Genomic DNA, 12,761 nt, shown 5'->3' with positions numbered 1-12,761 from the left:
TCTAGTTTCCAAAATGGGGTTATTTGTGGGGGAGCTCCAATGTTTAGGCACACGGGGGCTCTCCAAACACGACATGGTGTCCGCTAACAATGGAGATAATTTTTCATTCAAAGAGTCAAATGGCGCTCCTTCCCTTCCGAACCTTACCATGTGCCCAAACAGTGGTTTACCTCCACATGTGAGGTATCGGTGTACTCATGAGAAATTGCCCAACAAATTTTAGGATCCATTTTATCCTGTTGCCCATGTGAAAATGAAAAAAATTGAGGCTAAAAGAATTTTTTTGTGAAAAAAAAGTACTTTTTCATTTTTACGGATCAATTTGTGAAGCCCCCGGGGGTTCAAAGTTCTCACTATGCATCTAGATAAGTTCCTTGGGGCGTCTAGTTTCCAAAATGGGGTCACGTGTGGGGGAGCTCCAATTTTTAGGCACACGGGGGCTCTCCAAACGTGACATGGTGTCCGCTAAAGAGTGGAGCCAATTTTTCATTCAAAAAGTCAAATGGCGCTCCTTCCCTTCCAAGCCCTGCCGTGCGCCCAAACAGTGGTTTACCCCCACATATGAGGTATCAGCGTACTCAGGACAAATTGGACAACAACTTTCGTGGTTCAGTTTCTCCTTGTACCATTGGGAAAATAAAAAAAATGTTGCTAAAAGATAATTTTTGTGACTAAAAAGTTAAATGTTCATTTTTTCCTTCCATGTTGCTTCTGCTGCTGTGAAGCACCTGAAGGGTTAAAAAACTTCTTGAATGTGGTTTTGAGCACCTTGAGGGGTGCATTTTTTAGAATGGTGTCACTTTTGGGTATTTTCATCCATATAGACCCCTCAAACTGACTTCAAATGTGAGGTGGTCCCTAAAAAAAATGGTTTTGTAAATTTCGTTGTAAAAATGAGAAATCGCTGGTCAAATTTTAACTCTTATAACTTCCTAGCAAAAAAAAATGTTGTTTCCAAAATTGTGCTGGTGTAAAGTAGACATGTGGGAAATGTTATTTATTAACTATTTTGTGTCACATAACTCTCTGGTTTAACAGAATAAAAATTCAAAATGTGAAAATTGCGAAATTTTCAAAATTTTCGCCAAATTTCCGTTTTTATCACAAATAAACGCAGAATTTATTGACCTAAATTTACCACTAACATGAAGCCCAATATGTCACGAAAAAACAATCTCAGAACCGCTAGGATCCGTTGAAGCGTTCCTGAGTTATTACCTCATAAAGGGACACTGGTCAGAATTGCAAAAAACGGCCAGGTCATTAAGGTCAAAATAGGCTGGGTCATGAAGGGGTTAAATCGGATTTTTTTCAATAAACTGCTTTTTGAGGAAAATATTTTACCATCCAAAGGTTCTTCCATCATGAGATAAAGCTGAGTTGTTTAACTCAGTAGAATAAAGGCTGTATATGTGTAACATTCACAATGCCATGCTCTTCCAGAGGTTTCTGTAGGATTAGTGGGCAGTTTCTCTCCTATATTATCACAGACGCTCGCTTTACTTACGCAGTTCTCAAAACTGAATTTGACTCCGCTGAGGTCCCAGCCTCTTCTTCACGGCAAAAATGTTACAACATGAACAGAGTTGAGAAAAAGACCTTAATCCTATTGTTCTACAAACCTATGAATACAGAATCAACCCCTTCAGTGCCAAGTCCAAGAAGTTAGACAATATGTTTCTGATTGTTTGGAGTGGAATAGATCTGCACAACACAAGAAGAATGTGAATCTAAGTGTGAGGAGGAGGAAGGGCAAGCAGACAAGAAAATGAAAGTGAAACTTTGAGCACAATACTGCAGCATAGCCACAGACAGACAAGTCTGGATCTGTTTGTGTGTACGATCTGAGGTTTATTACATTCTTTCCTTATAATGGCAGCAGGCCGTAAAAGAGACCCAGTTTGGGAATATTTTAATGAAGCTCCTTCGCCTATCGGTAAGGCAGGCATGCGTGCAAAATGCAAACGATGCAACAAAGAGGTGCAAGGCCTGGTGGCGCGAATGAGGCAACATCATGAGAAGTGCGGTGATGAAGATGACCAAAGAAACACTTCTGAACAGGCAGGATCTTCAGGTTGGTAAACATTTTTATTGAATCCTATTTCTAAAGACTGAACTGTCATGTGTGAGAAAAATTATATTTCTTATTATTACTGCATGTTACTGTCATTTGGTACAGTTATGAAGAAAAACAAATATTCCTTTTGGGGCAGGGGCAGTGATGTGTTGTGTACAATAAGCAGAAATTGTATAAACAATAAAATAACAGCATTGACTTTTTTTGTTTAGGGGAATTCATGGATTCTGGAAACTATCCACCTCCAAGATCACCACTGGAGTGTGCACTTAACGCTAGCACGGAACAGCAGATGCAGCATGAAATGGACAGTTTTTCGCAAGCTTGCGACAGTTTTGGTCTCGAGATCAACATTAGAAAAACCGAAGTTATGTATCAACCGGCTCCAGGAAAACTGTACAAGGAGCCACGTATCACGGTGAAGGAGCAAAACCTCAAAGCAGTCGATAACTTCACCTACTTAGGCAGCACACTTTCCCGTGAAGTAACCATAGACGCTGAGGTTAACAGAATCGCCAAAGCCAGTGCCGCCTTCGGAAGACTGCGTAAGAACGTCTGGGAACGAAGGGGACTCAGCCTTACCACCAAACTGAAGGTCTACTGCGCAGTGGTCCTCACCACACTTCTCTATGCTAGCGAGACCTGGACAGTGTACAGCCGGCATGCTAAACAGCTTAATCATTTCCACATGAGTTGCCTCCGCAGACTCCTCCACATCAGGTGGCAAGACAATGTCCCAGACACGGCAATTCTGGAACAAACTGGGCTCTGCAGCGTTTACACTCTCCTGCTGAAAGTCCAAGCTAGGTGGGCTGGACACGTGGTCCGAATGCCGGACAGCCGACTACCGAAACAACTGCTGTACGGAGAACTGTGCCAAGGAAAGCGAGCAGTTGGGGGGCAGAAGAAGCGCTATAAAGACTGCCTTAAGGTGTCTCTCAAAAACCTGGAAGTCAACACCAATGAATGGGAAGAGCTTGCCCTGGATCGTCCAGGTTGGCGGGGCAGGATCACCTCAGGAGCACGTGCAGTTGAAGATAGGAAAATCTGTGACGCAAAAAGAAAGCGTGCTGTACGCAAGGCACAAGCAGAATCTGGTGTACTGACAACATCTGCTTTCGTATGTCAAGTATGTGGGCGAACCTTCAGGGCCCGGATTGGACTCATCAGCCACCTCCGGACCCATAACTATTAATTCTCTTCTAACCCTGAAGTCATGGTCATCTTCGAAAACGAAGGACGAACATTATTATTATTATTATTATTATTACAATAAGCAGAAATTGTATAAACAATAAAATAACAGCATTGACTTTTTTTGTTTAGGGGAATTCATGGATTCTGGAAACTATCCACCTCCAAGATCACCATCATCCTGTTCTACAGTTTCAGAGTTATCCATCCAGGATAGTGCTTCATTAGCAGCAGCATCATCATCAGACACCCACAGCCACATATCACCATCACCCAAAAGGAAGAAAAAACCTTTACCTCCTGGAACCACCATAGATAGGTTTGTGATAAGAACTAGCAGATTAGAAAAACAGTTGATTGATGAAAAAATTGCCCAGTTTATTTATGCAACGAACTCTTCTTTCCGTCTGACTGAGAACACACATTTCATTAATATGGTTCAGTCACTGAGACCAGGATACAGTCCACCCAGCAGAGCTGATGTTGCAGGGAAACTGCTGGATCAAGTGTATGACAGAGAAATGGAGCAATGTGCAACAGCTCTGGAGGGTAAAATTGTTAACCTAAGTATTGATGGGTGGAGTAATGTCCACAATGATCCTATTGTATGTGCTTGTATAACAACAGAAGAAGGTAAAGTCTTCCTTGCACAAACAACTGATACGTCAGGAAATGCACACACAGCAGAATACTTACAAGAAGTGGCAGTAAAAGCTATAACGACATGTGAACAAAAATTCAAATGTCTAGTACGCAGTTTGGTCACTGACAATGCTGCAAACGTATCCAAGATGAGAAGAGATTTAGAAGAGCAGGGAGGGAATACAAAGCTGCTAATAACATATGGTTGCAGTGCTCATTTGCTGCACCTCTTAGCCAAAGACTTAAGTGTTCCAGAAATAAAGGCTAATGTTGTTGAAATTGCTAAATACTTCCGTAATAATCATTTTGCTGCAGCAGCTCTGAAAAGGATGGGTGGAACCAAGCTAACGCTCCCACAAGATGTTAGATGGAACTCTCTGGTGGACTGTTTTGAGCAGTATATCAAAAACTGGCCTATTCTGATGACACTTTGTGAAGAAAATCGAGATAAAATAGATGGCACTGTCACGGCCAAAATCCTCAACATTGGGCTTAAGAGAAATGTTGAACATATGCTGAGCTTCCTGAAACCGATCTCTCAAGCTTTAAACAAAATACAGAAAAATAGCTGTTTTATTGCGGATGCTGTTGAAATTTGGAAGGAACTGAGTGAACACTTAAAAACAGAACTACACATGGACAGAATTAAATTACAAGCAGTAAACAAACGAATGGGACAAGCACTGACTCCAGCTCATTTTTTGGCAAATATTGTCAATATCCAATATCAGGGTCAAAACCTAAGTGCTGAGGAAGAGGAGTTAGCTATGACATGGGTATCCAGCAATCATCCATCTTTAATGCCAACTATAATAAACTTCAGAGCTAAGGGGGAACCATTCAAGAAATATATGTTTGCTGAAGATATTTTAAGGAAGGTCACACCAGTAAACTGGTGGAAGTCACTTAAGCGCTTGGATTTAGAGACTGTTCAAGTAATGATTTCACTTTTAACAGCAGTAGCTTCTTCTGCAGGCGTTGATAGAATATTCTCTTCCTTTGGACTCATTCATTCTAAATTGAGAAATCGGTTGGGACCCAATAAAGCAGGAAAGCTTGTTTTTCTTTTCCAGATTATGAATAGCAACAAAGAAGAAGATGATGATGATGAAGATGACGACAAGTGAGCTACAGAGGACAGCAGGGACAGTAGTATTTAAGTTTTTCATGTGTCGGCTTGGCTGACAGTCTAAGTTTCTTATAATATATATATATATTTTGTTTAGCCAAATTAGTTAACAAACATGGATGTTTGTTTAAGCAAATAACTTATGCTGTAATGTTGTTATTGTTTCAGTTGAATAAATCTATTTAAATTGTTATTAAGGTCAGGATTATTTTTCTCCTTCCTAAGTACAACAGAACAGTGGTGTCCAAATATGAATGATTAACCCATTAAACTGGGGAGAAAAAAGTAATATAAAAAGTGATTCTAAAAATCTTCATCTACTTGCATGTTAAAGTAGCAAGAACTAGTTTAGGTAGAAACTTTGTTTTAAATCGCTGATTTAAATCAAGCCTTACTGACTAGTGATTTAAATCGTGATTTAAATCAGTTAGATTTAAATCAAATCCACCCTGCAGCTGTCACTTACTGCCAGGAGCGTCTGAGCCAGAACAAGGTTCTCATAGTATTACACTGAGCGCTTATGATGTTACCTCAAACTTCTGGTCAGTCAGAAGCTCGGGTTACAAAATGGCGGAACAGAACACTGCCGGAAATGGCAGAAGATGACGTCTGGTAAGTATTTTCCAAGAGGCAGGGGATGGTCATTGGTGACACCACTTTAGAGCGTGTTTGTGTGGGTTTTTCTTTTTTTTTTATTTCCTCTTTTAAATTTTACCGCCAGAGTGAAGAAACAAACAAGCCATCATACAGCTGGCGACGTAAAAGTATGTCCTGAGTCTTCAAGAGGATAAAAAAAGTAGAAATTAAACATTACCTGTTCTAAAAAGGGTTAATCTGTACTAGAATATTTTGCGCTATCTGCCTCCACTTTGGCTAGCTAAGATTTGTGAGTAAAATCTTTTAAAGTGAACCTGCAACTCCACTCATGCCATCTGAATCAAACGCAATGTGAATTGGAGCTTGGCTGTAGGATTGCAACTAGGTATGTTCTTCTCTGAAAACTTTCTGGTGTTTCAGAGAAAACCTTTATTGGAGAGCTGGACTATATTTAGACAAGACTAATCTGCTTCTCCCTGCTGAGCTCCAGTTGATTCACAGGTCTCCCGATGTGCAGAAGAAACTGGTCAATCAACTGGAGTGAGAGAGGGAAAATGTGTAAAAGAAGGATAAAAAACTGTCATTATAACCTACAGTCATTTCATGTATTTTTTGGAATATACATTGACCATTCTTTTAGCTTGACCATTCATTAAGCTGATGGTGTTGTGAAGGTTATTTTCCTTTGTTTTACAGCTGGAGAACAAAGGAAAGGAGCCTTTTAGAAATGGTGACTCTTTTCCCGAGTCTCTAAATTCCACAGAAGATAGCCGGAAATCTGGTAAGTTTGTTGGTATGAAGTTCAAAACATATAGAGCACAGGGGTCTCCAACCTGTGGCTCAGGAGCTATGTGTGGCTCGCGGGCCCTTGATGGGTTGCTCATAGGTGGTCTGTCAGCTTGGTATATTTAGCATTAGGTCTTGCAAACAGCTATGAAGAGCAGGTTTCCATTGGTGACATTTGTGATTAGGCTTGCACAGAAGAGCAAATCGGGATGAGCATATACTGACCTTGATATAGGATGATACCATCCGACCCTCTATCCAACCACCATCTGCTCACCTTCTCATCCCTGTCCTCCCCGGTCACCCATGTCCAGCAACATGCGCACCCCCGCAGAAACCTTGCACACCTAGACATCCACACACTTTGACTCTATCCTACCACTGGCATCCATATCCTCTCTCCACGACACAGACTGTGCCACTGCTTTCTACAATGCCACTCTCGCATCAGCTATTGACACGGTTGCCCCTCTCGTTCATGGCAGAGTGCGACGTATCAATAGACAACCCTGGCACAATAACTCCACTAAATAGCTCCGGCAAGTGTCCAGGGTTGCAGAGCGTCACTGGAAGAAAACACATTCGCAAGATTACTTCACTGCTTTCAAACAGTCAAAACTCGCTTTTAAATCTGCTCTCACCTCAGCTAAACAGGCCTACTTTACAACCCTCATATCTTCCCTATCCTACAATCCCAAACAGTTGTTCAAAACCTTTAACTCCCTCCTCCACCCCCCCACTGCCCCCTCCAACCTCCTTCATCTCTGCTGAGGACTTTGCCACACACTTTAAAAATAAGATCGACCAAACAAGGCAAGTCTTCATTGTTAAACCACCACATCCCCTTTGTATACCAGACCAATGCCCAAACCCCATAACCTCCCTATCCAACATCACTGAAGGGGCGCTTAACTGTCTTCGCTCCAAATCGCACCTCACCACTTGTGCGCTATACCCCATTCCCCCCCCCCCCCCCCAACCTCACCACCACTCTTATCCCATCCCTAACCCACCTCTTCAACCTATCACTATCTTGTGGCACCTTCCCTTCTGCTTTCAAACATGCCACAATCACGCCTATCCTTAAAAAGCCAACCCTCGATCCAACAGCTGTGTCCAGCTATCGCCCAATATCGCTGCTCCCATTCGCTTCTAAACTCCTGGAGCAGCACGTCCACTCTGAACTTTCCTCCCACCTCTCATCTAACTTGCTCTTTGACAATCTACAATCTGGTTTCCACCCCATCACTCAACTGAGACAGCCCTGACCAAAATCACTAACGACCTACTTAACGCCAAAGCTAACGGACAATACTCTGTACTCCTCCTTCAAGACCTGTCCTCTGCTTTTGACACAGTTGACCACTGCCTCCTGCTACAGATCCTCTCCTCCTTTGGCATCAAAGACCTTGCCCTATCCTGGATCTCCTCATGCCTCACCAACCGCACATTCAGCGTCTCCCACTCCCACACTAGCTCCTCATCCCACCCTCTCACTGTTGGAGTTCCCCAAGGCTCTGTTCTAGGACACCTAGTCTTCTCAATCTCTACACTTGGCCTGGGACAACTCATAAAGTCTCATGGATTCCAGTACCACCTTTATGCTGATAAGACTCAGATCTACCTTTCTGGCCCAGACGTCACCTCTCCTGTCCACAATCCCAGAGTGTCTTATCAGCCTTATCCTCCTTATCTCGCTTCCTCAAACTCAATGTGGACAAATCTGAACTCATCATCTTTCTTCCATCTCATAGATCTTCCTTACTTGACCCATCAATCGCAATTAACGACATCATGCTTTCCCCCATACCGGAAGTCTGCTGCCTCGGAGTAACCCTTGACTCTGCCCTGTCCTTCAAACCGCACATCCAAGCTTTCTTTCCAACTTCTGTCACCTCCAGCTCAAAAATATCTCCAGAATCCGTCCTTTCCTCAACCGTCAATCTACTAAAATGCTTGTGCATGCCCTCATCTCCCGCCTTGACTACTGCAACATCCTTTTCTGTGGCCTCCCTGCTCACACCCTTGCTCCTCTCCAGTCCACCCTTAACTCTGCTGCCCGACTAACTCATCTCTCTCCTCGCTACTCCTCCGCTTCACCTCTGTGCAAATCTCTTCACTGGCTTCCATTCCCTCAGCGTATCCCGTTCAAATGACAATACTAACCTACAAAGCCATCCATAATCGGTCTCCTTCATATATCTCTGAACTAATCTCCCGATATCTTCCCTCACGTAATCTCCGGTCCTCCCAAGACCTTCTTCTCTCCTCCACACTTATTTGCTCCTCACCCAACTACCTCCATGACTTCTCCCGAATATCCCCCATCCTCTGGAATTCTTTGCCCCAACACGTCCGACTAACAACCACATTCAGATCCTTCAGACGGAACCTGAAAACCCACCGCTTCAGGAAAGCCTACAGACTGCACTAACCCTGCTGCCTCCTCACCACTACAGGAGCTACTGCCTCACCAACACCGGAGCTCCAGCAACCCTCAACCTATTATCTCCTTCCCCACCATCCTATAGAATGTAAGCCCGCAAGGGCAGGGTCCTCGTCACTCTGTATTAGTCTGTCATTGTTAGTTTGCTTACTGTAAGCGATATGTGTAATTTGTATGTAACCCCTTCTCATGTACAGCACCATGGAATCAATGGTGCTATATAAATAAATAATAATACTACTAGTCAGAGGAGGTGCTTTAAGCTGATGCAAGGGAAGGAAAGGTGGGATTCCCTGCATTTAGGAATCAGTGCGATTTCTATGGGAACGTTTTGGTTGTCATTATACTGTTAGTAGGGGCTCTGAGTGTTAATAGTGTGAGGGACAGCATGAGCATGATGTCCCTGTTCAAGATAGGGCAGGGGCTGGATTTGGCTGGTGACCCTCCATCAATATGGAATGTGGCCGTTAAGGTAAGAAAGGTTGAGCACCACTGATATAGAGCATTTCACTCTGGTTACTATATTCTAGAGCAGTGTTTCTCAACTCCAGTCCTCAAGACCAACCAACAGGTCATGTTTTCAGGATTTCCATAGGATTGCCCAGGTAATGGAATTAATGCTTGAGCAGGTACTGAAATTATCACCTAGACAATACTAAGGAAATCCTGAAAACATGACCTGTTGGTGGGTCTTGAGGACTGGAGTTGAGAAACGCTGTTCTAGAGAGACCGGCCAATGGCTCCTCTGCATGTTTGTCAATAGCAACATTGGATAACATGAATAAACGATTGCCCGAATAAGACCAGATTGTCACTTTCCCCTTGACACAATTTAGTGAAATTCCTAATGAATATTGGTACACCCTAGGGCTCAGACTATCCTTTTACATACATGTCCTTGTTCTCCTGCTCTGGCTTTTCCTTATATGTAGCTTTTGTGTTTGCAGATCAGCAACTTGTACAGTATACAACGTATCCATTGATGGCTTTCCTGGACAGTGAACCTGGCACCTTCCTTTCGGAGACGCAGGCAAGCAAAACACATGAAATGGACAATGTTTTGGAATCTAGTCTGGAGTCCCAGCCAACTCAGAGTAAACTGGTGCGTCTAGAGCCACTGACTGAGGCGGAGGCCAGCGAAACTACCCTGTTTTATTTATGTGAACTTGACCCTTCAGCCCTGGACAGTGATATGCCTCTGCTGGACAACTGACGTGGTGGCTACCACATACCTGTATATATTCATCAAAATGATGAACTATTTATTGAAGTATCATTTTGGTACTGTTTCTTCTTCTGTTTTTTGCTATTTTCAGACACTGGGATTTTACATCTTGTTTTATGCACAATAGCCTGTTAGTTTTAGGAAAGAAATAACAATTGTTTAATTATAAGTTAGACCCTAAGCTCCATTATACCATTTCTTCTGTGTATGTAGGCCTGCTCCGTGGTGTTCAAGAAAAAGTAACATCTTCCACAAGCATTTACAAGACTGCACCAAGCATTTTTTTTTTATAAGCATCACTACGTCTTGCCATAGAGCAGGAGAGCATATGTATATGCGCACAATGCTCAAAATATACTGTCTGTGCAGATGGCTATGAAACATGCAAGAAAACGAGAGCTAGGAACTAAAGTGCCTGTCCTTTTAGTGTGCTTTGAACAATAGTTTTGTTTCAAGGGACCAATGAATTTCACTGTTCAAGAGTACATTGTCGATCTTCTATGTAAATCTGCTAATGCACTACTTGCAGAAGGAGGCTATGCCATGGCAGTGACTTCTTTTACTTAAATAAAAAGGATCTGTCCACTAAATGTTGTACTTCAGCTAAAAGAAAAGTAAATCTTGCTTTGTAAATATGAAAGAAGAAGAACTGCGGCAGCACTCACCAGATAGCGTAGATCAAACCTTTATTGAAGGTAAAAAATCCATCATGACGTGTTCACGGCTCGGGGGAGTGCGGACATAGTGGAAGTGAGCAGGGGAAGACAACAGCTGTTTCGCGCTCTACCAGCGCTTCTACAGGACCTGTAGAAGCGCTGGTAGAGCGCGAAACAGCTGTTGTCTTCCCCTGCTCACTTCCACTATGTCCGCACTCCCCCGAGCCGTGAACACGTCATGATGGATTTTTTACCTTCAATAAAGGTTTGATCTACACTATCTGGTGAGTGCTGCCGCAGTTCTTCTTCTTTCATATTTATACTGGATTGTTTGTTTTTTCGTATGCGAGCACCTCCAGTTACTGAAGCCCTACACCCACAAGTGACTGTGTTCTTACCAGTACGTTACATTCAGGCTGTGCAGCAATACTTTTTTCTCTTCATTGATTAAATCTTGCTTTGATTGACGTGGATGACTTCAGCATCATCCACATTGCCGGGTCAAAATCTTGGGCCTAGGCACTGTTTTGCAGTACTGTTCATGCGCACTTGTGTTTTCGGCTCTGCCCAAAGTAGGGCAAAGCATAGTGCGCAGGCGAGCGATTTCACCCAGCAATGTGGATAACGCAGGAGGATGTCAAGCAGCAGCCGGTAGGAGGGAAACAGGGCACAGAAAGGATGTCTGAAATACCAGACCGACAGGATTAACATATAGTACGGGGGAACTTCAAAAGGATTTGGAAATATATAGGGGGAGTCTGAGGGTTACATAACCATTTATGGGATGCAGCACAGATGCTAATTAAGTTGCTAGTTTTAGTTGATGTATGACAAAACTGGTGACAGGTTCCCTTTAAAAGGAATTTGCCATGAGACTTATGACTCCTAATCTGAGGGCATGTAGGAGCAAAGACCCTGATTCCAGTGATGTCACTTACTGGGCTGTTTGCTATAGTTTTGAGAAGTTTTCTCAGCAGGAGTTTATCAGTAGAAGACTAAATATGTCATGTAGTTCTCCATATACTGTATTTTTCGGGCTATAAGAAGCATCGGACCATAAGACGCACCTAGGGTTTAGAGGAGGAAATTAGAGAAAAATTTGAGGCAAAAAAGTGGTCAATTCTGTACTAATATGCCCCTATCCTTGTGTATATATAGTGGGGAAAAAGTATTGTCAGCCATCAATTGTGCAAGCTCTCCCACTTAAAAAGATGAGGCCTGTAATTGACATCATAAGTAGACCACAACTATGAGTGTCAAAATGAGAAAACAAATCCAGAAATCACCTTGTCTGATTTGACAAGATTTATTTTGCAAATTATGGTGGAAAATAAGTATTTGGTCATTAAAGGGAACCTGTCACCCCCCTCAGGCGTTTGTAACTAAAAGAGCCACCTTGCGCAGCACAAATGCTGCATTCTGACAAGGTGGCTCTTTTAGTTGTGCTCCCTGCACACTCTGAAATAAACGCTTATAAAATGTGCCCCCTCATACCGTGAAATCGTCCAGGGGGCGGGTCTTCCCCCCCCCCCAGTCAGATGCAGCACAGCCATCACTCCGGGCCTGTGGGCGCCGCCTCCTCTTAATTCATCAGCGTCCCTGGCGCCTGCGTTGTAAGTTCTAAGGGCAGCGCAACTGCGCATGCCCGGAAAAAAATACTTACAGCACAGGCGCCAGCAACGCTATTGAAGCAAGAGGAGGCGGCGCAGGGCGCACACAGGCCCGGAGTGATGACTGTCCTGCGTCTGATTAGGGGGAAAGACCCGACCCGGGACGATTTCACGGTATGAGGGGGCACATTTTATAAGCGTTTATTTCAGCGTGTGCAGGGAGCATAACTAAAAGAGCCACCTTGTCAGAATGCAGCATTAGTGGTGCACAAGGTGGCTCTTTTAGTTACAAATGCCTGAGGGGGGTGACAGGTTCCCTTTAACGAAAGTTCATCTCAATACTATGTTATATATCCTTTGTTGGCAATGACAGAGGTCAAATGGTTTCTGTAAGTCTTC

At 43.2% G+C, this 12,761-nt stretch overlaps 1 protein-coding gene across 1 annotated transcript in view; it reads left to right on the top strand.

Annotated features, from left to right (window-relative positions):
• The window catches only part of HSF2 (heat shock transcription factor 2), a 77,618-nt gene extending 66,932 nt beyond the window's left edge, over positions 1-10,686 (top strand). The window contains exons 11-12 of the mRNA XM_069726135.1: positions 6,336-6,420; positions 9,819-10,686. Coding sequence (XP_069582236.1) covers positions 6,336-6,420; positions 9,819-10,084 — 351 coding nt within the window. The 3' untranslated portion in view covers positions 10,085-10,686. The remainder of the gene's footprint in view (positions 1-6,335; positions 6,421-9,818) is intronic.
• Positions 10,687-12,761: the final 2,075 nt, after the last annotated feature.

Source organism: Ranitomeya imitator, chromosome 5 (genome assembly GCF_032444005.1).
Source record: "Ranitomeya imitator isolate aRanImi1 chromosome 5, aRanImi1.pri, whole genome shotgun sequence".
NCBI classification, from domain to species: Eukaryota; Metazoa; Chordata; class Amphibia; order Anura; family Dendrobatidae; genus Ranitomeya; species Ranitomeya imitator.
This window is presented reverse-complemented; position numbering and strand designations above follow the sequence as displayed.